Source organism: Telopea speciosissima, chromosome 8 (genome assembly GCF_018873765.1).
Source record: "Telopea speciosissima isolate NSW1024214 ecotype Mountain lineage chromosome 8, Tspe_v1, whole genome shotgun sequence".
NCBI classification, from domain to species: Eukaryota; Viridiplantae; Streptophyta; class Magnoliopsida; order Proteales; family Proteaceae; genus Telopea; species Telopea speciosissima.
The window spans coordinates 2,626,605-2,651,976 of NC_057923.1; the positions used below are offsets into that span (position 1 = coordinate 2,626,605).

At 37.2% G+C, this 25,372-nt stretch overlaps 1 protein-coding gene across 3 annotated transcripts; it reads right to left on the bottom strand.

The window, feature by feature from the left end:
* Positions 1–10,644: 10,644 nt before the first annotated feature.
* Positions 10,645–23,646, bottom strand: LOC122671628 (long chain base biosynthesis protein 2a-like). Of its 3 annotated transcripts, none has more exons than XM_043868965.1 (12): positions 23,311–23,646; positions 23,121–23,186; positions 19,971–20,059; positions 19,513–19,658; positions 19,316–19,440; positions 19,119–19,212; positions 18,840–19,003; positions 16,247–16,408; positions 15,957–16,083; positions 15,668–15,834; positions 14,937–15,044; positions 10,645–11,095 (listed from the first exon to the last, which is right to left on the bottom strand). In XM_043868965.1, exons 1-12 carry the CDS (start codon positions 23,437–23,439, stop codon positions 11,003–11,005), a joined length of 1,470 nt encoding a protein of 489 aa, XP_043724900.1. In that variant the 5' UTR covers positions 23,440–23,646; the 3' UTR covers positions 10,645–11,002. The 3 variants fall into 3 exon arrangements, with proteins under 3 accessions (XP_043724900.1, XP_043724899.1, XP_043724901.1); XM_043868964.1 differs by having other exon boundaries at positions 23,121–23,189; XM_043868966.1 differs by lacking the exons at positions 10,645–11,095; positions 14,937–15,044 and adding an exon at positions 11,681–11,842 and having other exon boundaries at positions 15,615–15,834; positions 23,121–23,189.
* Between the last annotated feature and the right edge of the window lie 1,726 nt (positions 23,647–25,372).

Sequence of the window (25,372 nt, forward strand, 5' to 3'; positions counted from 1 at the left end):
TAATTTGTAACTGCATGGTTAGCAATCACATCTCAATACCTCACCACCTAACATTCAACTTTTGTCCCAACTCACAATAGGGTATCCCTCCCTCACTCACTCAGTCACTTAGTTATAAGTTCAATATTTTTGGTCATTGGGATCATGGTTGCTCCAAGAAAAGAATGCAATAAGTTCCCTACTCTAAATCTTCATAATAATTAAGGGACAATTGGCCCCGTGGAACAACCGATTGTCAACTCTCCCATAACTAGATATATAATTGAAGCGCATGTCTCCCAACCACCATGTTTAGAGAAACTAATAGAGATCAAGAAAAGCTTTTATTTTCCTTTCTTTCTTTTTAAGTGCCAACACAAATTAATGAATTTAAATTTAACAGGTAAAGACTTTGGAAAACATAATCTCTTCATGCATGAAATCTTTACTTGATTTCTTTTTACAAGTTCCCCCCCCCCCCCTCCCCCCCTCCCCCCCTGTTTTTGTATCCTTCTCTCTCTCTCTCTCTCTCTCTCTCTCTCTCTTATTAGTATTTGAATTGTGAAGGGATCTCTTTCCCCCCTGTTTTTGTATCCTCTTCTCTCTCTCTCTCTCTCTCTCTCTCTCTCTCTCTCTCTCTCTCTCTCTCTCTCTCTCTCTCTCTCTCTCTCTTATTAGTATTTGAATTGTGAAGGCATCTCTTTGATAATGTTAACAAGGGACCAAATATGGGAAGTGGGGACCTTGCAAATATATTGATTTTTTTTTTGGGGGGTAAGATATATATCTATAATTTTGGGCATTCATTATATGTTGACTTATGGCGTGTTTTATCACTCAAATAATTCCTATTGATCGTATTAACTAGATATCCTATTTTTTTACAATTCAAAACTCTAAAATAGCCCAAGTATATGATTCAATTGCTGGGATACATGGTATTTTACTCATGTATCTCTCTCTCTCCATAATCCAAACAAGATACGAAATCAAGAAGTCAATATATAAACTATTAGGTATATTAATATACGAAAATACGATTGTACGTTGACTATAATTCTATAACGCATTGTTTGTATAGGTTATTATTAGTGATAATGTTTGTTGGGTTAGTTTCCACGTTGGCTCCATCTGGTTTATATATATATAAAGGAGAAAAGTTTTCAATTAGGTGGACCAGTAATTATCAGACATCGTGTTCTTGAGCAATAGACCATAAAAATGGAATAAAATCTCCCCCCATATAGAAAGAAGTGTTTGAAATACCCTCAGAATGATGATTTCTATTCCTCCCATGTCCTCATACTACTGTGATCCGTCAGACGACTCATACCCGAGAATCCCTCCCCTTATGTTAAATATTTTAATTAAAAAGTAATAAATAAAAAAAAAAAAAAGGACACAGTGGGGCTCGCATGATTTTCTTCCACGCAGCCGGCCGGTTGAGCCCAACTGAATCCTACCACATGTCAAAATCAAAGACTAAAAGTGATTAAAATCATTAATTGTTGGGTGATTCTAAACTCTTGGAAAACAAGTTGCTGGCTGAGTTGCTTCTATTTTGCCAATGAATATAGCTACATTTTGAATATTTGTCAAAATGCGAAATAATTTTCTCTTTTGTCTTATTATTCTACATAAATCTAAGTAAATTGTTTGAAAAATACAGTGAATCTTAGTTAATAGATTTAGTAGGTTTTTAAATTAATTATACGGTAATAAATAGATAAATTATTTTATTTTCATTTTATAGTACTTTACAACATTTTACATCGAATTAAATAGTGTAATTGTCCTGTTTGTGTTCTATGTATTGTGATTATATTTTTAAAATACTGTCATTTTTAATTTTTTTTAATTGTTATTAATCCAATAGACATCGACAATTAACTACTCGTTCAAATTATACTTACATTTTTTTTAGAGAGAAAAAGGGAAAAGAGAGATATATACAGGGAGCCACTAGTATATGCTACGTAGCCTGACAACCTTTTTGTCGCTTAAATTATTTTACCTGCCCTTTAGTTGTAATTTTATCCCTATCCATTCAATTGCACAATTAATACTCTAAAAAAAAAATCTCAAATCACAGCCACACTTTTGCAGGCTTTCCAGTTTCCACCCACTTTTGGTCTCGAATCTCCAATTCTCCATTTTGATTCTCCAAGAGCCGCATGCATAACGTAATGATGTTAAAGAGTTATAGTAGGAGAGAACTAAAACCAAATTTTCTTTGTAGTTTCAACAACATATGGAGCCCAAATGATTGAGCTTTTTGGTAGAGTTAAGAATTCTAGATAGTCGAGTTGGAGTTTTGAGTGGGCATGTCTCATTTATAATAGTCAACATTTCTCTCATTGAGATCACAAATTAAAGTGGTTTTTTTTTTTTTTTTTTCCTCAGTTGCTATAATTTTATTCAGTCTCCATATGATGAGGCATAAAACACCCCACCAATCAGAGGCTCTGCCACATGGCCGACCTGAGATCAGTCCAAGAACCGAACTGAGCTGAGCAAGAATCCAGGCCGATCCGGCCTCCGATAGGTCACCTGACAGAGCCGACCTCACACAAGTTAGCCGGGGGCTGGAGCCGAGCTCACACAAGTCAGCCATAAACTCTTGGCCGAGGTGACTGCCGAGACCAACCTCAAGTCCGACCTACCAGGCCGACCTCCTAAGCTGACCTCCGAGGCCGAGCCCTCCTCCACAGAAGCTACCCTAGCACCCCACCGGGGATCGCGGGGCCACGTCAGCACATCTCGAGAATCACGGGATAAGGATCGAGCCACAATCCCAACGCAACACGGAATCACACTCTACATGGACTCTTACCTTAATAAGAGCTCGACCCCGAAAATGGCTATCCACTCCGCTCTACGCGAGAGAACCTTCCGAAAGAAGGACTCCTACCATACTAGGACTCTCCCAACCGCCTCATCTCATCCTCACTCTATAAATACCCAGGTATGGAGCACCATTCGGGATCTTGCTTTTTACTAGCTGTTACGCTGTTGCATTGGTGATCTAACTTGAGCATCGGAGAGTCCTAGGCCGGAGGCACACCGGCCCTCTCGTGCTCATCACTTGGTCCTTGCAGGCTCATCCGTGGGCGAACCAAGCGTCGGAGATTTCCACACGCAACACCATAGAAACCAATTTTTTGTACAGCTAACCTTTTTGGTGACCTCCACATTTTGATTGTAAGAATACCAGAAGTATGTAGGGATTATTATCTTTTCCAATTTCCTATAGTTTGGCAATGTGGCACCTCAGACAACCAACGATCTGAGCTTAACATAGTCAATGAGCTTAGTCAATGAGCTTGGACCGTTGGATGTCCAAGCTGTCACATGTCGAACATCCACATTAGCATTACCGCATTGTCGAACTATAGAGAATTGAAGAGGATAATTTTCCAAGTATGTAGATACCCAAATTTCTATATAGTGGTTCTATATATATATATAGTTTTGTATGGTTTTATTTTTCTTTTGTCAATGAAATCTAGTCTTAGGTCTGCGGCTGCCATATGTGTACACAAGTATGGGGTGTTTAAAACTAGCCACTTGTCATGCTTTCAAGTGATGAGGACCTAAGATTGAGCGAATCCCATTTTAGAATTTTAACCATATGGTACGAGTGTTGTTCTTGTTAGAGCATCTTGAAACTATATATATTTAGGAATTTATCGATGTGTAATAAATGAATTTCATTACTAGGAGATAAGGAGTAATCTACACATCACATCAATGGTTGTTTTGAAAAAGATATCATTCATATGGGATCCCCATATATGCTGAACAAGAAAGATAAAATAATTTAAACCTAATGAATCATATAGTTGAGATTGGTCATCAAATTTGATTATAAAATAGTGTATGAATAGGGTATCAAACTTTTCCTATGACCTACATGTGAAATCCTTAATCCATGTGGCTGAAAAGTGTGACCAAGATGATTTCCAAAAATTTTATTTTATTTTTCTTCCAAAAATAGAAAGGAGCTTTGATAAGCATTGGGAAGGTTAGTTGTTGTCATTATCATTTGCCACAAACAGCATATCCACAAATAATGGGTGGATATATGTGTTAAAGAACCCCACAAGGACCTCATTGGTTAAATTTCAACCCAATAATAACAAAGTATGTTATATAAGTTCAAATATTTGTCCCCCCAAAGATATAAAATGAAAATTTGGAAAGAATGCCACCAATCAATCTGTATTACTATTTAAGGCAAAAGATTGTTGCCAAGTTGTGTGGCTCTAAACAAGTTCAGAGGTAATGAGAGAGCATTCAGGGGCATCAACGAAGATGAGATTTTTTCATTTAATGGAGATGGGGGTGGTCATTTAGCGTGGTCCTATGTCTGGGCGTAGACTCTACGCAGCCCAGCAGAGATCTTTTTCCCCACTACATATTATACCATATTAGAGGTCATGACACAATTGTAATGCATGTTGAACTAAGTTGTAGCTAGGTTGAATGATGAGATGGATGTGAATCCTCTGTCACATGGACACATTTGGGTTCATGCATAAAATGGGAAATGTTTTTTCTCCGGTTCACCCATAATCTAACTGCCATCAATACCCAATCACTATTGAATGCTGCAGCAAATACCCCACCCCATAATAATGATACTCATCCCATAGTCTCCATCATCCGCGGTGAAGAGATTCTCCATCATGGAGGAGAAAAACTGTCTTCAATCCTCATACCATTGAGGACAGCTTATCTAATGACATTAATTTATATTTTTCTTAAAAAAAAAAGAATTTTAGTACTATTTTTTTAGGTAGGAATATATGAACTTTATTGAGAATAACGTGAATTACACATGGATAGAAGTCGAAGATAACACCTCAATCCACGAATGATTGGAATTTCACCAAACTGTTGGTACTATCAAAAGGATATTTTTTTGTTGACTACATGTCTAAAAGTAAATATTTTTGGTTGGTTACGCGTAGGGGTGCAAGTTTGGGCCTCGTGCTAAGCCTGTTCCAGTCTGACTCGATCCTATTTTAAGTTATACTATAAAATATATATTGATATAATATATATATTATAAACTTTAAACGCCACCCACATTTTGTTATATAATATATTATATATGAAGATAATAAGTGATATAATACATTTTATTATAGTGTTATTTTACGTAAAATTGATAATTTTCTCTCTGGCCCATTCCAGTCCATGCATTTCCTTCCCCCTTCCCCATGATCAGGGCCAATCAGGGTCAATTCGGCCGGATCTTGAGGACAGGTCAGGATTGGATTTTTAAGACCCTGAGTCAGAGTCGGTTTGGGTCTGAGCCCAACTACGGGCACTCAAGATTGGGCTAAGGTTCTACAAAGCCCGGCTCAACTCGACCATGTTGCAACCCTAGCTACGCGTCTAAAAGTAAGTTTGTTTCGGTTGAAAAAAGAAAAGAAAAAAGTCTGAAATTGTGAAAACAAGATAGAACAAAAAAGAGAGAATGTGGAACTTTATGTTTGACCTTTAAAAAGGGCCAAAACAAAAAAAAAAAAAGAAGACGAAGAAAGAGAAAAATCTATGAGATTTAAGACGTCAGAGTTACGAGACAAAGCACCACCATGCCCTTTTGCTCCACCACTTGGTTTACCTTCGAAGCTAAGTTTCTCTCACTGTCTCTTTCTACACACTCACGCAGTGCAAATACAGACAGAGACAAGAGGACATGCTTCGTTTATGAATCTTGAGATAGAGACTTGTACTCAAAGAGAGAAGAGAAAGACACAATATGTATAAGTTCTCTCCCTCTCTCTCTCTCTCTCTCTCTCTCTCTCTCTCTCTCTCTATCTCTCTACCTCACTGTATGTAGTAGCTAGCTAGGAGAGAGAAGATGAAGTAAAACTATAGTAGAGTAGAGTAGTGGGAAGGAAAAGGTATGATGGGTTTTGTAGGGTTTGATTGAGTAGCTTTTTGGCATTGGCTCGTGTGTTAGTGGGAAGTGGGGGAATGGGACTTATCACTTATGGAGACTCACTCACTCATGCCAGACTTGGGAGAGTTTTTTATCATATCCATTATTTCATTTCAATAGTGGTATGTATAAAAGGACCCCCACTTTCCATCATTCACATCTAGCTATATTCTCTCTCTCCCTCTGGTTTGCATCTGTAAGAGAGAGAAAACACATATTTCTGATCTCATCTCTAACTTTCAAGTCTTCTCATGTCTTATTTGGTTACTTTTTCAAACAGATGAAAAATAAATAATTAATAACTTAATCATCCACGCACCCATTGTTATATATTGCATGTCGTCAACCCCAAAATATTCCATACTTCTTCATTGTTTCCCACTCTTCATCAAACGAAACCTCATCATCATTTCCAACTTCTGCTTTCTATTATTATTTTTATTTTTAAACGCACAAGTTGGTTACTTACAATACAATAACTCTCTCTCTCTCTCTCTCTCTCTCTGTGGAATTTTTCTCCTCTCAGGTTCCTGCTCAGTCAGGTTTATAGGTTCCTCTCCTAGGGAGGGCGGAAATGACAACTTCACCACACTCGGGTAGTGTGTTCGGGCAGGGGATGAGGTCGTCATTTTCGATCCCCTATGAGAGGAACCTACGAATCTGACCGGGCAAGGAACCTGAGAGGAGTTAAGTCCCTGCAAAGCCCAAAACGCAAACATATGGATCTAGTACCCGCCATGTAGTTATAAAAATTGGGCTTCCAAGTAATTGCAAAGCCCAAAACCCAAAGGACCTAATTGTAGTTGTCCACATAGACTTCTCTACAACAATTGGATGACAGATTTAGAATTTAAACCGGACTTACATTGATCATAGAATGAAACTTTAAAATCCATCCAATTTTGGATGGCTAAGGCTCTGTTTGATTGCAAGGGGAATCATAGGAAAGGAAAGAAAAAAATTTCAAGCCTTAAAAAGAAATTTTTGTAATCATTACCCCATGTGATTGTATAAACTACTTAAATTTCTTATTATATTTAGTAATGATACATTTTATACGTAATATTTATTTTACATTATAAACCAAAGGGAATTGGATGCAAAGTAAAGTGGAATTTAAAAACCAAATATGGTTAGATTTGAAGTTAGTGATATTGTCACATGGGGTAATGATTACAAAAATTTCTTTTTTAAGTATGAAAATTTCATTTTCTTTTTCTTTAATACCCTTTGCAACCAAACGGAGCCTAAGTGTGTGTATATGAAATTAAGCTGCTGTCGTAGTCTACAGTTTTATTTGCCAAAAATAAAAAAAAGATCTCGCATTTGGATTAAATTATATATAGGAGAATGTTCTCTGTGACATAGTACAGACTACGCTCAAGCATATGGGCAATCTGTGCAGGGGGTAGGGTGGTCATTACACCCACCCCCATGTGCCTGGCCGCAGCCCGGCACAGAGAACAGCACCCCATTATATATGTACTAAGGACTGAAAGAATACAACAACATAACATAATTGTAAAACCTAACACATATATACTTTTCTTTTCATATTTTAAAAAGAAAAACGCGTTTTTAAGTCCCGCTTGTACATACCGCCGTAAGTAATTAATAACAATTTCCTTTTTTTTTTATTGAAAACTATTAAGGAATACGACAACATACTTGTAAAACCTAACACACACACATATATATATATACTTTTCTTTACAAATTTTCAAAGCACGTCTTTTATTCGGATTCCCGCCTGTATATATATACCACGTAAGTAGTTCTTTTAGACAAAAAAAAAAAAAAAAAATCTTATGGAAATAGAGAAAGAAAGAATGTGTGTGGGTCCCACATGCCTCACTACGCGTGCAAAACTTCAAAAGTTCGTGTGGGGGGGGGGGGAAAGAGGAGTCGTTGTCCCCTCTAATTTGACACTCTTTCCAATTCCTTCAATTCCTTGACTGGGGGTAAAAATGATCACTCTATCCCCTGCCCAAAAACAATGCCCAAGATGAGATCCACTTCCCCTATTAGAGGAATTGAAAAAATTAAAAACGATTATTATTCGGGAGAGGAGGGATAAGGTTTTGCCGTTTTGGTGGTCATTTTCAAGTTGAGGGTGGGGAGGGGGGGGGAGGAGGGATGTCCTCACACCTTACGTGGTGGACCCCATTAGCCTACCCACGTAGTAGCTTTTGTTGGCTTGCTATAAGTGAGCAAAAGGTCCATTTTAACCTTCCTAACACTATTATATTCCGCAATATCTTTCTCATGGATTATCCTCCATTTTGACCACAGATCTTTTTTCCTCTTTTTTTTTTTCCTTCTCCAAGTCTCTAGAATTTAGTTTTTAATTCCATTGTGTTCAAAGTATTTATTTTTAGGATACACTAGCATTTATGTATCTATCTCACTCTTCCAAACATAAAATGACCTTCCTTCCTTATTCCGCTTACTCAGATAATCCTTTTCCTTATTAATTATCATCAATTTAAAACAATTTATTACACTTTTTAAATTCTAATTAATATCTATTCTAATAACCAATGGGATTTGGTCAGCTTGGTACTTGGTAGAGTGAACATGGAAAGGCTTCAGATTTTTTTGGGTTTTTTCTTATGGAACACAGCAGCCATGGAGTTAACTAACCTAGAATAGTCGGAGGAAAGCATGAAGCATCCAATCCCACCACATCTTTTTTGTGATTTTTCTTTCCTTAAAAAGTCAATAGAATCGCGTTTTTCTTAGCCCACAATGAAAGATCTCTTCCTTATTGGTTCTAAATCTTTGATGGGATTCTTCTAGTTAGAAGCCGGGCAAGGGCAGCACTTGTCATATGCATTGACCTAATTATATGTTATTTGCATTTTTTTAATGAAAGTGTAATCACACAAATCACACACCAATTTTAAAAGGTTAATCGACTTTTAGAACTGTAGAATGGTAGATATACACAACATACACCACACGCACACACCTGATGTGAGACTAAACCCATATGCCATGCATTTGTTCTAAGTATCGGTGGTAGTCTAATACCAATATGGATTGGATATGACCAAAAAGATAAAAATATATTCATTTGAACGAAAAATGGCCTTTTGATCTCGAATCGAATCGACTCACCTGATACATGTTATTAGTATCAATATCGACTGAGACTGATAGGGAGTAACAATACGTATAACTAAAACCTTGTTCATATGAGAGGGAGTAATTATGAGATTGCCAACCATGGGATTCTCTTCACCCATGGTGAAGTATAACTTTTTTGTGAAGAGAACCCCAAAATTATGCTTAGGGGTAAAGGGAGGGGGAGCCGGAGCCAAGGAAGTCGGGGAAGGCCGGAAGGGAGAGGGAGAGTCTAAGCTTTGGAGGGGAAGGGGTGTCGGAGACGGAGATGGAGAGAGATAGGGAGAGGAGAAACGTGAAGAAAAGGCCAGCTAGTTACACTCATGAAGAAGATCTCAGGCAATACAGAAACGTGAAGAAGAAGAAGAAGTAGAAATGACAGTTTTTTAATTTAAATAACTAAGGGGTAAAATGGATATTTCACCTTTAGATACCAACTGTGCTTACCTCCAGGGGAAGGTTGCCATTTTGACCAAATTTGGTATGTCTGTGATATTTCATATACTTACAGGGGGTGTCCGTAAAATTTATCCTACTTTTTTTTAACACAATACTACCATGATTTATAAAATCGAAAATTTCCAACAAGTGCTGAGAGTACAATAGGAATAGGAGACGGGGAACCACCAAACATTTCAAAGAAACAAACTTGAAGCTCGCACAACAAAATAATGAGCTTACTTAAATGGTTTTAGTTTTTTATCTTTTTGGTAAGATACCAAATGGTTTAACGGTTTCTCTTTACAATAAGACAAAAGGTGACACTTTTCCTTCACCCACAGTCAATGGAGGGGTTTGGATGATGGGCAAAAGATACAATGAATAGTGGGTGGGGTATTATTGACTTTGTACAGTAATGGCAAACTATTTATGACCCGTTGTCCAATGATATTGAGCGATGAACTGATTAAATTTTAGGGAAGGACAAATGGTTGACAGGCCAAAGAAACTCCCACAAACATATTTCAAGTAGTAGTAGGAGCCATTCCATCTGAAAAGTTCTTAATAATAGTTTAGAATAAAATTATGGTTGAGAAACAGAAATTGGAATTTTGTAAACTTTCACTTCATCTTCTAACATTTGCTCCAAACAGCTGTTAAAGAATCTTCAGTGGATAAACAGTTCAGTGTTTCGCAATTGAAGCCACAACTCACAAGTGATGCCAAAGTATGCACTTAAATAGATCTTTCTCTCTGAAGGAGAAAGCTGGACCCTTCTTCAAATGGGCACTCTCAGACAAAAACAAGGTATGAAGAACAACCATCACCATAAGAGCAAACACCATCTTCAAAATGATGTTCACTTTCAAAATCAAAGTTTTGATACGTATTTCACTTTCCCTCTTAATTACTTCAGTTCAGGGAGGTAAAACCAATGGAATTAGCATCCGCAGTTTCATGAGTATTTATAGTATAGCAACCTTTCAAAACTACGCACTAAATCAACCACACACACCCCCCCCCCCTTTTTTTTAAAATGGCTTTACTCATTGGCCCCCATCCCTTAAGAAAATTTTGGATTGGTTAGGCTTTTTACTCCAAGAGCAGTTTTCTGTGCTACATTGTTGCAATTCTTCCATGGTTTGAGAAATGTAAATAAGATTGAGAAACATAAATATGAGCGAGATACAAATAATAATAATAATAATAATGATGATGACGATGATAACTAAAAGACTTGGAACCTTCCACAGTAAAGATCAATTCAGAAGCGAACCCAAAACAACCCAACCATAAAAAAAAAATTACGGTAACAAATGTACATAGCACTAAAATGTGCCCCAGACAATGATTATGTTAGCCTTTTGAAATGCATATGAACAAGGATCCTCCCTCAGACCATCGAAAGGGGATCAAACCAGCCTGATTTCAAATGGTAGACATGGTTGAAACTAAAATCACCTTTCAGCAAATGAAGATTTCTCCCATCCAAACTTCATATATTTAGTCAAACTTTACCCTGCCTTCTTGCTGCTGTTTTTTAGGCTCAGCGGGAAAGTATTTTATGCCCACCATATCACCAACTTGACTGATAACCTAAAAAAACACAAATAAAAAGAAAATTTATTCAGGTCACAACCATTTATGAGATTTTTTGGAACTCACATTCCTCACAATATCCTCTTCAAAGTGTTTTCAGTTAATTTATCCAAGTTGAAGAAATCCCACCCCAATTGCTATAGTAGGGAAAAATTGGTAAACAACATTGCTCTGGACCATGTTTGAAAGCTAACCCCAGCTGCCTCAGCTCACTGCTTTTACAATCTCATGTAACCCAAGCAAGGAGACGGGGTTTTTCTTCTGTTTCCAGTTGTAACCCCAGCCAATGACAACTCTCAATCTGATAACAGTGGCAGGAGTGGGTTTCAAAGTGATAGCGATGGCCGATTGTATGCTGTTAAGGTAAGATTTGTTCAAGATCTGTTATGCAGAATGATTATAGGAACAATTTTATGGTCCTCGTTGGATTCTCTCACGAAATCAAAGATCTTGGAAAGGGAATCTGAGCAATTGATGGTGATGGCGGTGGCATTATCGTGATGGTGGATAGTGTTGATCAAATCTCATGCTTGATTTAGGAACAGGAGGAAAGAGTAGTGGAAGAATGAGACACAAAGGAGGGATGCTGAACACTATAGAGAAGTTTAACTCGAAGATCGATCAGTTGGAGATAATGAGGAAGGGCTGTGGAATGATTTTCTTACCCTAGCAACAACTGAGACGCTAAGTCTGACAAAAAATGGTTTCCATACAAAACCAGAGGAAGTACACATTTGATTTGACCTTGATATTTAATGCCATATGGGTCCTCAAACGTTTATAGACAATCACACAAACCTGTGACATGAGATTTTGCCAAAAAAAACCCCATAAAATCCCAACCTGTTAGATTGTCACGTCATTGGATTACGCCAAAACATTATGATGCTGAAACTACCAGGCTCTGTTGCACTTGGGGGAAAAATGGCCATAGATCCCACTAATTCAAAAGATAAATCAATAGGACACACATACATGAAATTTTTATTATATATATGGAACACGCTCTGTTAGCCAAACGATTATATAGGAATGATTTCATGGTTCTCGTTGGATTCTCTCACAAAATCAAAGCTCTTGGAGAGAGAATCTGAGCAATTGGTGCTTGATGGCAATGGCATTGTAATGATTGTGGATAGTGTTGATCAAATCTCAGGCTTGGTAAAGGAACAGTAGTAGGAAAGGGTAGTGGAAGAATGGGACACACAGGAGGGGTGCTAAACACTAAATAGAGCAGTTCAGCTTTTGAAGATGGATCAGTTGGAGATGCTGAGGAAGGGGATGAGGAATGATTTTCTTACCCTAGTAACAACAGAAGTCTGACAAACAATGGTTTCCATACAAAACCAGAGGAAGTACACATTTGATTTAACCATACTGATATTTAATGCCTTGTGGGTCCTATTGATTTATCTTTTGGATTAGTGGATCTATGGCCGTTGTTTGCCCCATGTGCAACAGAGCCTGGTAGTTTCAGCATCATAATGTTTTGGCAGATATATATACATTTGGCAGATATATATACATATGGAACTAGAAATAGTGCTATCCATTGGGCAAGAACTTTGAGCGAAATGGGTATTCGACTGGGACACTCTTTTTAAGCAGGAAGCATATGCTTAGTTGGTAACTGCTTTTGAGCACTTATGGAACACAACAGTAATAAGAATTTATCAGTATTTATTGATTGATTGATTAGAAGAATAGGTTTGTCGTTCAAAAATAATCATCTAAAGAAGAATAAAAATATGCTTTAATTCAGCTTCCCATAAAGCTTCCAAACAACTTCCGCTTAACCCTAATTTTCTGCTTCAAATTATTCATAAGCACTTAACACTGCCAAATTTAATTTCACAAATGAGCTACTCAATGAGAGAAGCAGCAAGGGTACTTAGTTTTAAGTTCACCAAATGCCAAAGAACTCCAATGAACACATATCAAGATATCTGATATCATTGTTTGGAAATGTTTCTAATCTCTGAATCCTCAGAAAGGGAATCTCCATTGCCAAGAACAACAACAATACAACATTACGGCAGTCTATGCTAATGCAGTATTAGACACCTTTTTTCTAATTGCAACCCGTTGACATGGGAAGAGAAGCAGAACCTCGGAAATAACTAGGTTAATGACAATAGATGGTGGAAAATACTCAAGGATGCAGTTGTCTAGAATTGGAAAAGTAGACAAAGAAAGCAGGAAACTTTACCGATGATGTGATCATTCTGCAGAAATTCACAGAAAAAGTGGAAAAGTACAATATATATATATATATTAAAAAATATTGTTTACTCATAATGCAGGAGAGAGATTAACAAATCCTCTCTTTACACCTATTTGTCTCACTAGGGCAAGCTGGTATTAAGTATGTCTAACTGCTGGTATTTTCATTTTATTCCAGCCACTGCACAGAGAGAGAGGAAAGTGTCATTATGTTTATCATTTGTGGGTCCGATAATGGGCTGGCTTTCTCTGCAGTGAGAGGAAAGAGAGGCATCACCAAAGGAAAATGTCCGAACTTTATCAACAGGAGGATGTGTGAATAGAATGAGGAAGCAGGTTCCTCACAAGAATCTGCAGAAGCCTTGCCTCCAACCAGTAAAAGAAAATATGGGAAGAAAATGTTGATTTCTGGGTTGAGGATGTTTGATGCAGATCGATCAGATCAAATGAATCTGAATGGCCTGCAGGTAATGGGACCACTAATGGTATGAAAGAGATCTCAATTTGGAGTGAGAGGATGTGTGATAGAATGAGGAAGCAGGTTTCTCACAAGAATCTGCAGAAGTCTTGCCTCCAACCAATAAATGAAAAAATGGAGAGAAAGTTCTGATTTCTGGGGTGAGGATGTTTGATGCAGATCGATCAGATCTAATGAATCAGAATGGCCTGCGGGTAATGACCCACTAATCGTATGGAAGAGATCTCAATCTGATGGCTATATGTCGACTGATTTGAATCTAGATCTAATGGACAGAATTTAATATGGTAACGACTAGATCTTAACAACTGATTTCCAGAATTTAAACCAGTCAGAAATAAGAAAGCATTTGAATATAATGACATGGAAAAAGAGAGAGAGAGAGAGAGAGAAAGTGCGGGGGTGAGGAAGGAGAGAGGGAAAGAGAGAAATCTTTCCTAAAAAAAAAAGATCTGAAGTTTAACAAACTTATAGAAAAGAAAGAAATAATGACAGGAGTAATGAGAGAGAACCATGGGGTTGAGGAAGGAGAGAAATAAAAGGGAGGGACAAAGTCCTTTACCAAACCGAGAGACGAGAGAAAAGAGCCAGATCGCAAATTTCCAAACAAACAATTTAATCCATTAATTCCAAATCATGGAAGAGGGGGTTGGTTTTATTACTAATTGATAGGAACAGAAATAAAGTCTCCTAGATTGACTTAACTACTAAGATTTTCCTAACCAGACAGTTAAGGATTCTAAATTTCCAAAACTAACCCAAAGACTAACAACTTTGGTTAAAATAAATCCCTACCCAACTATCACTGACAAGGGACCCACTGATAAAATAAAAATTGTCACACACCCCTTTAAACCCTCATTTTGGGCTTTATATTTCAGTCCATTATAACAATAATCACAACAACTAAAGCCCAACCAAAACCTATACTAAAACGTGGCCCAAATTTAAACTGAACCTTAAACCGGTCCTGCATTAATGTTCATGCCAAATGAACAGCATGAAAGCTCTTTTCCAAGGTCCCACCAAATTTTGTGTTCTAAAAGTTTCTTTTATCATTCTGCCAACTGAACACAGCTGATAAGATACGTAGCTGAAAGAAAGAAGAAAACACCCATATTTCTGGACAGGATTTACCTGTAAAGCTTTGATCAGGTCTTCCTTGGTATGAGAAGCAGATATGCAAATACGAGCCCTGGCCAACAGTAGTGGGGTTGCTGGGAATGCAACCGTCACGACAGCCACCTTCAAATCACCATTTAATGTTATCAAACCACAAAAGCTGTAATTGTCTAATTGATATTGACTGAGTAAAGCAAGTATCAATATTATAAAGGAGAACTACATACAAATATTAAAGAAATGATATTGACTGAGTAAAGCAAGTATCAATATTATAAAGGAGAACTACATATAAATATTAAAGAAATGATATTGACTGAGTAAAGCAAGTATCAATATTATAAAGGAGAACTACATTTAAACATTAAAGACAAAAACTTAGGGTCAGTGATTAACAGTAATAGAAAATACTCAAGGGGGGCTACTTGAGGTGTTCCCCTAGAGGGCGTACCCAGTGCACGAGGCTCCCGCCACTGTGGGGTCTGGGGAGGGTCATAATGTACGCAGCCTTACCCCGCTTCGGGGAGATGCTGTTTCCAGAGACTCTAACCTGTGACGACTTGGTCACAATGGAGCAACCTTAACCATTGAACCAGGGTCCACCCTCTAGGTGTTCCGCTAGATATTAACTAAAAATAGATGAGAACAATCACCAGGTTAATGTGTGCTGGGATTGGATGTTTATGTGCCAACATATCATTGCCAGTAAACAATTCATGACAAAACCAGGTAAAGGCTTTACTCACATTCTGCTTAAGACACTCCCGAGAAAATGCAGGAATTTTGGCCGGATTGTAAAGCATTATTGGCATAACAGGAGAGTCATTATCCCCAAGAACCTCAAAACCCATCTTCTTAAGTTCTGACCGGAAAAAATTGCTGTTCTCACGTATACGTGCAAGTTTCTGAGCCCCTATATGGAAAAAAAGGTAATAACTCAAAGTCATTACAAAATAAATCTTAAAGGCTTCAAGCCTCACAACACAACTACAAATTTAAAGATATCAAGTTTCAAAGGAGAAATGTCATTTGAACCTCTACTAGTTCCATCCTCTCCAAGAATAACCCTTATGGAAGATATAATTTGCTGGGCAGCAGGTGGTGAGACAGATGTTGCATAAAGATGAGCAGGGCAAGTGTATTTCAGATATTGGATAAGTTCCTGCAAACGACAAGATATGGCTTGAGTACAGAATACACAACATAAGTACACAGCAAACGTTATTCAACAAATATTAACAATTTATAAACTGAAGCAATGCCAATAACAAAGCTCAATTTGTACTGTAGGTATGACAAACTTTCAGGAACAAGAGAGGTAAAACCTTAGACCCAGCAATATAACCACCACATGACCCAAATGATTTTGTAAAAGTTCCCATCATGATATCCACATCTGCAGTATCCACTCCTAAGAGCTCACAGACACCCCGTCCTGTTTTCCCAACTGCTCCAATGCTATGGGCCTCATCCAAATATGTGAAGGCCTATGACAGAATAAAAAAAAAAAAAGGTTAGAACAGCAAATGAACAGATAGCAAATGAGAATACGGATGGAAGACAAACATGAGCATAAAATTTTCCATTATTAGCAAACAGAATCACCAAGTCAGAAGGAGAATAATCCTGCACACAAATATACATATTTCACAAAGATGAACGAGTAAATAACAGCTTGAAACGGAAAATAGGTGCTTTGTTAATCTGATGTGCTAGCAACCTGCTACCTTTGATGTGTCAGGTCACTAGAACAAACAAGACAAGGAACTAAAAATGACAATTGGTATATTTATACCCAAACAAACTGACAGTAGGTACAGCAAAGCCAGTACACTGATTTGACTGGTGCAGTCTCACTGGCTCTGAGTTTTAGATTTGCAAGTTGAAAGCTGGAGGTTGACACAATTAGATCAGAACTACCCCAAATCATGCTTGATCGGTGGAGTCTCACCGACTAATTGCATCTTGGAGCCAACTATGTGGTAGGTAAGGGGAACCTAATGTAGTTCTAGGTTCTAAAAAGGTAATAGAAGAATGAACTACAACTAGGATCACTATATTCAAGCTGTATTCAAGAACTTGAGATAATATAGCAACTATGGTTTATCAGATGTGAGGAACTGTTTAGATATGATGTAAACTGTATCCAATAACCCGATTTTGATTCTTAGAAAGAATATCCCACAAGAAATAACCACAATTATGGAATTGATTTGGTAAAACAGAAAAGAGAAAGAATATGATAGGATCAAGAGAAGAAGAAGAGGACTAAGAAGAATAGTGGTGAATATTTAACTTGGCTATAAAAGAAGAAGCATAGAAGAAGAAAGCAGTACACCAGAACAAGATCACGCACGTTTGCAGAGCCCAACAGCTCAAAAACTGTTGAAAAAACTTCAATAACTATTACAAAATCATCTCCAATGGAAGGAGAGGCGTATGCATATATATATATAACCTTTTAAATTTCTTAAACTAACTCATAAAAGGACTCCTTATCACTTTCTTATACCGACTTCGAGTAAATAGACTCAAAACAGAACTCTTAAAAGCTATTAGGTATCATAATCCAACTTAAACACAACTATTAAACCCGTATACTAACTTCACCCTCTCTTTATGGGCTTATAAATTAGGCCGACTATAATGAAACCCAAGAAAATAAAAGGCCCAACCTATAACATAACTACCCAAAGCTTGTTTTCAGCCCCCATTGGATTGCCAGCAGCACCTTGTGGGTCTCCCAAGCTTGTGTCTAGGCCTCCATACGATATCATAGTCTAATGCAACTGCATCAGAACCAGCTAATATCATCCACATAAAGATATGGTGTTTGCACATGAACATTGATCTGTATTTAAAAGCTTAATCAGCATACAGACCTCATGATCCAGAGACTAACAGTTATACTTACAACCATGATTTAAAAATTGGGAATCAGATTGGTGAATCAGCTGATTCAGATCAGAATCGGTCATGACCAATCCTGATTCCAGCCGAGCTGATATGGCCGATTCATGCCAAGGAACCCTCGAATCGGTGAGTTTTCAGATCTAAGGGCTGATTCTAGGGTTCTTGGGACCGATCCCGCCATATTCGGATACCCAATACCGATCCAGTTTGGATCGGAATCAGTAAAGACTGATTCGATCCCCGATTCCGTGTTTTAAAACGCTGCTTACACCAAAAATCTAACAAATATCTATTATTTTCTAATCATTCATCAATTTCCAGAAAATGGTGTAAGACTTCAAAAATGGTTCTTAGAATACAATATTTATTGATGCAATTGAGCAATATAAAAAATTATATCCATATAGTTCCAGTAAGGGCCCCAAAAGGAATTGCTCAATCCAAGTAAAATGGTTGGTGGCAGGTATATGCTGAATCTGAAGAAACTTTTTTGAAACCTCTGAAAGTAGTCCAGTCTAAGGGTAAGATCTCAACAAGTTCATGAAATTAATCTTTTCAATGCTACGTGCAGCCAATACCTGGAATCCTGGATTTCACTTTCCTTCTCCTTTGCCATTAGATTATTAATGAGATCCAGATATCAGCTCACTGGTTTCAAGTTTTCAAAATATTCTAGACCATATCAAATATATACAGAGGTTTTCAATTATAACTTTTTCTCTAATTTTTAATCTAATGCAATTGGCCTTACCAAGGTTGACCTGAAACAAAAAGAAAACAAATAGTCGTTACTCAAGTAGCTTCTCTTGGAGATTTCAACTAGAGAATTTCATTTCATGAATTATTCATCATCATGCTTATTTTTCTAATAATCATCACATTTTTCTAACCATTCAACATATTGATCCACAAAATACTTTTAAACTTCACAGAACCTACTACCAATATACCAAAATTACCAAGAGTAAAGAAAATAAAAAAGTTACCATCTCAAATAAGCACAACCTTGTATTTCTTGCAGACTGTTATAATTTCAGGAAGTTTACAAAGCTCCCCCTCCATGCTGTAGATTCCCTCCACAACAACAATTATCTTTTTCCAAGGTCTATGTGTCCGTGGTTGTCCCTCAGCAATTTGTTCTCTTAAGACATCCTCCAAATGTGACGGTGCTAAAAAGAACATAAGAAAAGCTCATGTGAGTGAAAACACTTTTGAGATAAAAGTTGGAGCTTTAATTTTGGGAGTCTTAGGCTCAAACGATAATGCTTTATGCTACAAACTTACTATTATGAAGAAAGACCCTAATCGTGGCTCCTGACCCCCGAGCACCATTGACAATTGAGTTGTGGTTCAAGGAATCACTAATTATCAAAACCCCCTGTAGATGGTCATACATCACCCTATCAAAGTTAAAACCAAATGCCCATGTGATGAAAGAACCCTAAATTACAGAATAAAATGACTTAATCAACTATACAGACCTTCCCAGCCAGCACTGGAAGAATAGCCGAGTTTGTGACATATCCCATCCCAAAAACTATGGCAGCAGGCTTTCCAACAAACTTTGCCACACATTCCTCCAGTTCATTATGCAATCTGGTTGTGCCTGATGGCATAAGTGCATTAGCTGAAATTCAAAATATATAAATAATTGCATTTTGCAAATTAAAGTACATACCACCATCTACACGAGTACTACAGGTACTTGCTGAAAATTTCTTCAAGGAGTCAATCACACGGGGTGTGCAATATTCATCTGATGCCGCAAATCCTAGGTAATTGTAAGAACCCAGGTTGAGGCATCTACTTATTTTTGTGGTTCGTCTGCATCAGAAAGCAATTTAGTTGGATCATATTCACAGAATTTTCTTTTACTATGCATTTGAGAAATATTTATGAAGATGGTCATGCAATAGATGAATTTGATTTTTTGTATCAGTAGAACAGTTGGATAGCTAATAAGAAGTCAATGGCAGCTCCTTGTGATTTACATTGTCAATTACCAAAAGTCGCCAAAAGTATAATTCAGTGGCACAAAAGAAAAGATACGATGGAAAAGATTGATCATGAAAGGATAAGGAACTCTTCAAAAACAAAGCTACAAACTTCTAAATAAAATTGGGAACTCAAACTCACTTTAGAGTCTTGTTATTGTCAGTGGAGTAACGCTCAACCACATCAAACCACGCATCAGGAGCACTTGCAATTGGTCGTCCAAAGCAGTCCTGCCAAAGGGAGTGGGAAAAGACAATTCTTACACATAAAACATTGGGGTATCAACACTATGGTTAAATTTGGCAAGTTTACAAGTAGTTTAATTTCTGTGATCCTTTAGTAATCCACAGCAGGCTTTAAAGCCTTATGCCTTAAAGGAGGAAACGAAACCGGCCACCTTGGGTAGATAGGAATGGAAAATAAAGACTGAAACAGCCCAAGTAAATATCCAAAAAACAATAAGAAGCATCATCTAATGAATACATGCAGTGATGCACATCTCAGTAAATTTGACATATCAATAACTCATTGATTCTCCCTTACAAGTTCCAATGATTTGCATGCTTATAAATTTTTTACTACAATCCCAACTGAATATTGACATTTTTTATTGAGTAATAAAACTAAGCAGCAATCTTAGGCGTGTTTGGTATACATTCTAAGTCGATTTCGCATTCTCGGATGATAAAAATAGTTTTATTAATCGCCCGAGAATGCGAAATCAACCTAGAATGCATACCATAGTTGTCACGGCGTCTTGGCGACCCAAGGTGGCGGAGAGGGTCCAAATGCCAGGAGACACCAACTAGGTGAATAAGGCATCCAAGGCGCCCGCCTAGGCGACCAAGTCGACCAAGGTGCCTGGACGCCTAGGCGTCACCTAGTCGACACCTAGGCAACGCCTTGACAACTATGGTGTTACAGACGAAACACAGCATTAGATTTCAAGCTTGAATACTTCAATTGAAGATAATTGAGGCCGACACATATCCAGGGGTAAATCCAGTAAAGCATAGAAACAATGTCCAGAAAGAATATCTCTTTCCTCTTTACCAGTCAGACAATTCACTCTCCACTGCGAGAATTTTGATGGGAACCACTTTGTCCAAACTTTTACTTTCGCACCCAAAAAAAGGGGGAAGGGGGGGTGGAAGAAAGCAAAAAATAGAAAGGAAATGTCATCCATGAAGAGTAAACAATACAGCAAGGTGTGTGTGCCACATTGTTACTCTTTTCTCTGGGCCCAATACCCTTGTGAAGAAGGTTGATTTTTTATGTTTTGTGGGTAAACGTATATATCATATTTGTTAGTTTGGGTTTTTTTTGTATTGGGATGCAAGTATTAATTTGTAATTTTTTTATTTTATTTTGGGACTGATTAGTAATAAGTAGTAGGATCGGTTCTGGTCTCCTGTGTGTTGGTATATAGGATGGTTTTATCTTGGTTTTGGTCAAGTTTAGTTTTATCAAAAAATGAAAAAAAAAAAATTATTTAGTGTTATTTCTTGGGTCCAGCTGTCCAAGTACCTTCTTTGATTTCTCAAAGGAATGTTTTCTGTATTCAATCTTATTTTTGCAAATTCTCTTGGGCCTTAATTTCAGCAGTCAAAACCTTTTACTTCTGCATGGTTTTGGTGTCATTTGAAAAGTGATTCTTCCCCCCTCCCGCCCCCAAAACCCACAAAAGAAAAATAAGACCAATATCTTACAACTGTGAGTTGTTTTGACAAGTTATTAATAAGACCAATATCTTACAACTCTCAGTTGTTTTGGCAAGTTATGAATAAGACCAATATCTTACAACTCTCAGTTGTTTTGGCAAGTTATTGTTGACTGTTGAAACACTTGCAACTGTCGGTTTGTAACTGGATTCTGCCCCCCAGTCATAGTTTAGGTAGGAATTCAAAGTCTTTGTGCCCCATGCACAGGCATGTCAAGTTTTGAGATGATGAATGGAATATTTATTTAGCTCTTCAGATAATAGCTCTGTTATAGAAGCATGACTGCGTTAACACTTCTAAGTCAGATTTCATATAATACTTTAATTTAATTGCTTAAATTTTTTGGGGGTTAATAATGATTGCTTAAATTCATTTCCTCCCCCCACCTTTTTTTTTTTTTTTTGCAATTCTCTGCTGTTAATTTATCATACCAAACCCTGGCCTACTTCCCTTTAGAACCTTATCTTCAAGATTTTACATGAAATACAATGTATTCGGGTTTACTCTCTCATAGAAACCTCTGCATCCTACATCATACACCTTACTAGTGATTGCGCAGTGTAGCTAGACATATTAAAACTTTAACAATAACCATTGTGCCAAATTTCACTGCCAATCTTACAACTCTTATTATTTTACTACATTAATTATTGATGCATTTCTGAGGATTAACTTCAGCCAGAGGAGGTTTATTGGGGGTGGGGAAATTTGATGGTCGAGTGTCACTTACTGGGGCCATTTCAGGTTTGGATTGGACTTAAATTTTATATGAACTTAGTTTGAATTTTGAAATGCATTTCCTTCCCCGCTCTTTTTGTAATCAAATAACTGCTTCTCTTCTAATATGCCCAGATTGTGTTGCAATGGGATTCATACGATTGACTGACTGAGGATCATCTAATGTTGTACTATTGGCAAGGTCTGAAATCCTTGCCGTGTTTGGAATTTTTGAGCTTCAGAGAATGGTTCTCTTTGTCACAAGCTGGAGCTTTTTTTTTTTTTTGGGTGAATCACAAGCTGGAGCTTGTTAAAGGTCCTGATCGCAGAATAGCATCTCAGTGAGTTGTCTATGATTCTTGTGCTCCTTAGGGTGGCATCCATCCTAGCATTGCTTCTTTCAACGTTCCATGCAGTTAACTTAACTGTGCTTTTTCTATTGAACCGTCGCAATCTACTTTCCCAATACATTAACATGTACTTCTGTCACGTCTTTGAGGTTGCCACAGGATTTGTATCCTCAACAAATATGCTAGAGCTAACACCGAAAAGTAAAAACCCTACACAATTTAACAACGTGGCGTCCTGAAGTTGAAATGTGCATACGAACACCCATCACAAGCCTTCCTACCCACACAGCACCACCACCACAACCCCCCCCCCCCCTCTCCCACAAAAAAAAAATCCTGAATATCGATAATTTAAGATAAAAGGAATCAAAATTGTACCGATAGAAACAATCCAACAAGATACCCAAAATTGTGACAATTTCAGGAAAAAAAATAAAAACTTATAATCAACTAAAACGAATGGGAAAAACCAAAAGAATAAGAGGAAAAAGTTAATAAATTACCTGAATGCGGAGATACAAGCGTCGGACGTAAAAATCCTCGAGCCCTAAGCAGATCGGAGCGTATCCCTGCTCGAAGAAAACACATGCATATATAAGTTAAAAAAAAAAAAAAAACGATGATAACTAGTAAGAAGAAATGTAATTTTGTGAACGGAAACTAAAACAAATGAGGAGGAGGAGGATCGAACACCTCGAGTTTGCTAGGATTATTGAACCAGTCGATAACTTTTCTGAATAGATCTCTGATTTGGCCAAAAGCAAACAGCAATCCATAGCTGAAGTAAGTTGTAAGGGCAGTTATATATGGAATGGTAATCATCTTGATCTGCAACTGGAACCTCGAGATTTCGCTACGAGATTCAAGCCCCAATCATTCAAGAAACGAAGAACGGATCTGGAACGGATAATTGCAGATTTAGATAGCTAGGATCCAAGCTCCAAGGAGAGTTTTAAAATTGGTGAACTTTAAAGTGAAAAGGGAAACCGAACCGAGGCTCGGAAGCCTCGCCTGGTTCCAGGGCTTGATCACACGCTGAATTATTAAAGCTGACGGTAAGGCTTTAAGGGATGTGGGATTCGGAAAAGAGGAAAATCTGGCATTACCACAACTGGGCGGGCTTACGTTTTTGACTGTTAAGAAGCCCATACTAATAATACTCGTTAAGAACACAACACCGAGACCAAGACCGCCATATCCCAATTATGACCAGCCTTGGCCGCCACAGGCCCACGCGAACAAGACAAAATCAAATAGAATAAAAATAAGATAAAATTTAGTCAATCACATAACTACCTCATAAAATATAAGTCTGAATTAACTAAAACATGGGTTTTTTTTTTTGTTTTTTTTTTCGAGCAAATATTCAAACAATGATGTCATAATACCTCAAACCAAAGCCAGCCCGACAGGGAATTGGTTCGATTTTTCAATTGGGCTTGATCGGTTGACCTGCTCATTTTAAGGTTTGACAACTCTTTGAAAAGAGAATCTTTTTAATCCATGGTTGGATGGGAATCATGGGACCTGTAAAAGATAAGAGCATGAGATCGATGCTTGATCTCTATTCCAACGTCTAGGCCAATGAGGGAGACTGCTTGAATATCAAACCAGGGGACAGGGGCATCATTTCTAGGCGCCATATGAGAAGGTTTATGGGACACAACTAAGCAATGATCTTTTGTCCAAAAAAGATAATTTAGACATTTCAAAAAAAGGAGAGGTAATGGTGAAATCACATGAAGGTTCATTAATATGGAAGTCCCATCATAGCATCGGCCTTGAGTGAAGGAAAACTTTTTGCCTAAATTGAGGCATTAAAAGTCCATGGGTAAGGGGGCTAGGCTAGCGAGGAAAATTTTCAAAATCCCTTAAGGTCTTGTGTTTTTTAACGGATAAAAAATGGTGAAAAACTTATGAGGATGGGTTCCATATGTTGTGGGTTGGGTTGACAATGATAGAAAATGAAAGAAAAAGAAATTATGAAAAATGCATTTTGTAGTGGTATGGGATTTAGTGGGAGAAAGAAGAAATAGACATGGGGTGGAATTCAATGGAAAAGAGAGAAAATAAGAAGAGGAAAGAGATAGACTCAAAAGTAACTTTTTCATGAATAGTATCAAAGCCCTATTAGGGACATTGGATCAATGATTTTTCTTCTTGTACTATTACTCGTCAAACAAATCTTGTAATGTTGACTTTTCAGTCCTCAATTTTTTCTTTGTTATATATATTAAATGGCGAACCATCTATCCATTGAAACTTGGGTGTAACATCATATGCCGTATGCATAATACAAGTTGTATTATGCATTTTTTTTCCTCTCCATGATATATGTAGTAAGACACAAAAACTTAAGTATCAAGACACTTTAGGCTTCATTTGGTTGCAAGGGGAATTAAAGAGAAGGAAAGTGAAATTTTCATACTTAAAATAATGTGACAATATCATTAACTCCAAATCATTCCATATTTGGTTATTAAATTCCACTTTACTTTGTATCCAATTCCTTTTGGTTTAAAATGTAAAATAAAAATTACATGTAAAATGTATCATTACTAAATATGATAAAAAAAATTATGTAGTTTATACAATCACATGGAATAATGATTACAAAAGTTTTTTTTTTAGGTTTGAAATTTTTCCATTCCCTTCCCTTTAATTTCCCTTGCAATCAAATGTAGCTTTATGAACTTTGTATTTCTCACAAGCTTATGATAAACTCGAATGAGCACAGTTGAGTCCATATATCAAC

Bases quoted from the DNA above. Each gene is read 5' to 3' on its own strand.
- LOC122671628 (XM_043868964.1), bottom strand. From the start codon at position 23,439: ATGATTACCATTCCATATATAACTGCCCTTACAACTTACTTCAGCTAT. The intron at 15,045-15,667 runs GTGAGTAAAGCC...GGTGATTTGAAG, and splicing joins GGGAGTGTCTTAAGCAGAAT to GTGGCTGTCGTGACGGTTGC. The intron at 11,096-14,936 runs GTAAATCCTGTC...GTGTTTTTTTAG, and splicing joins ACCTGATCAAAGCTTTACAG to GTTATCAGTCAAGTTGGTGA.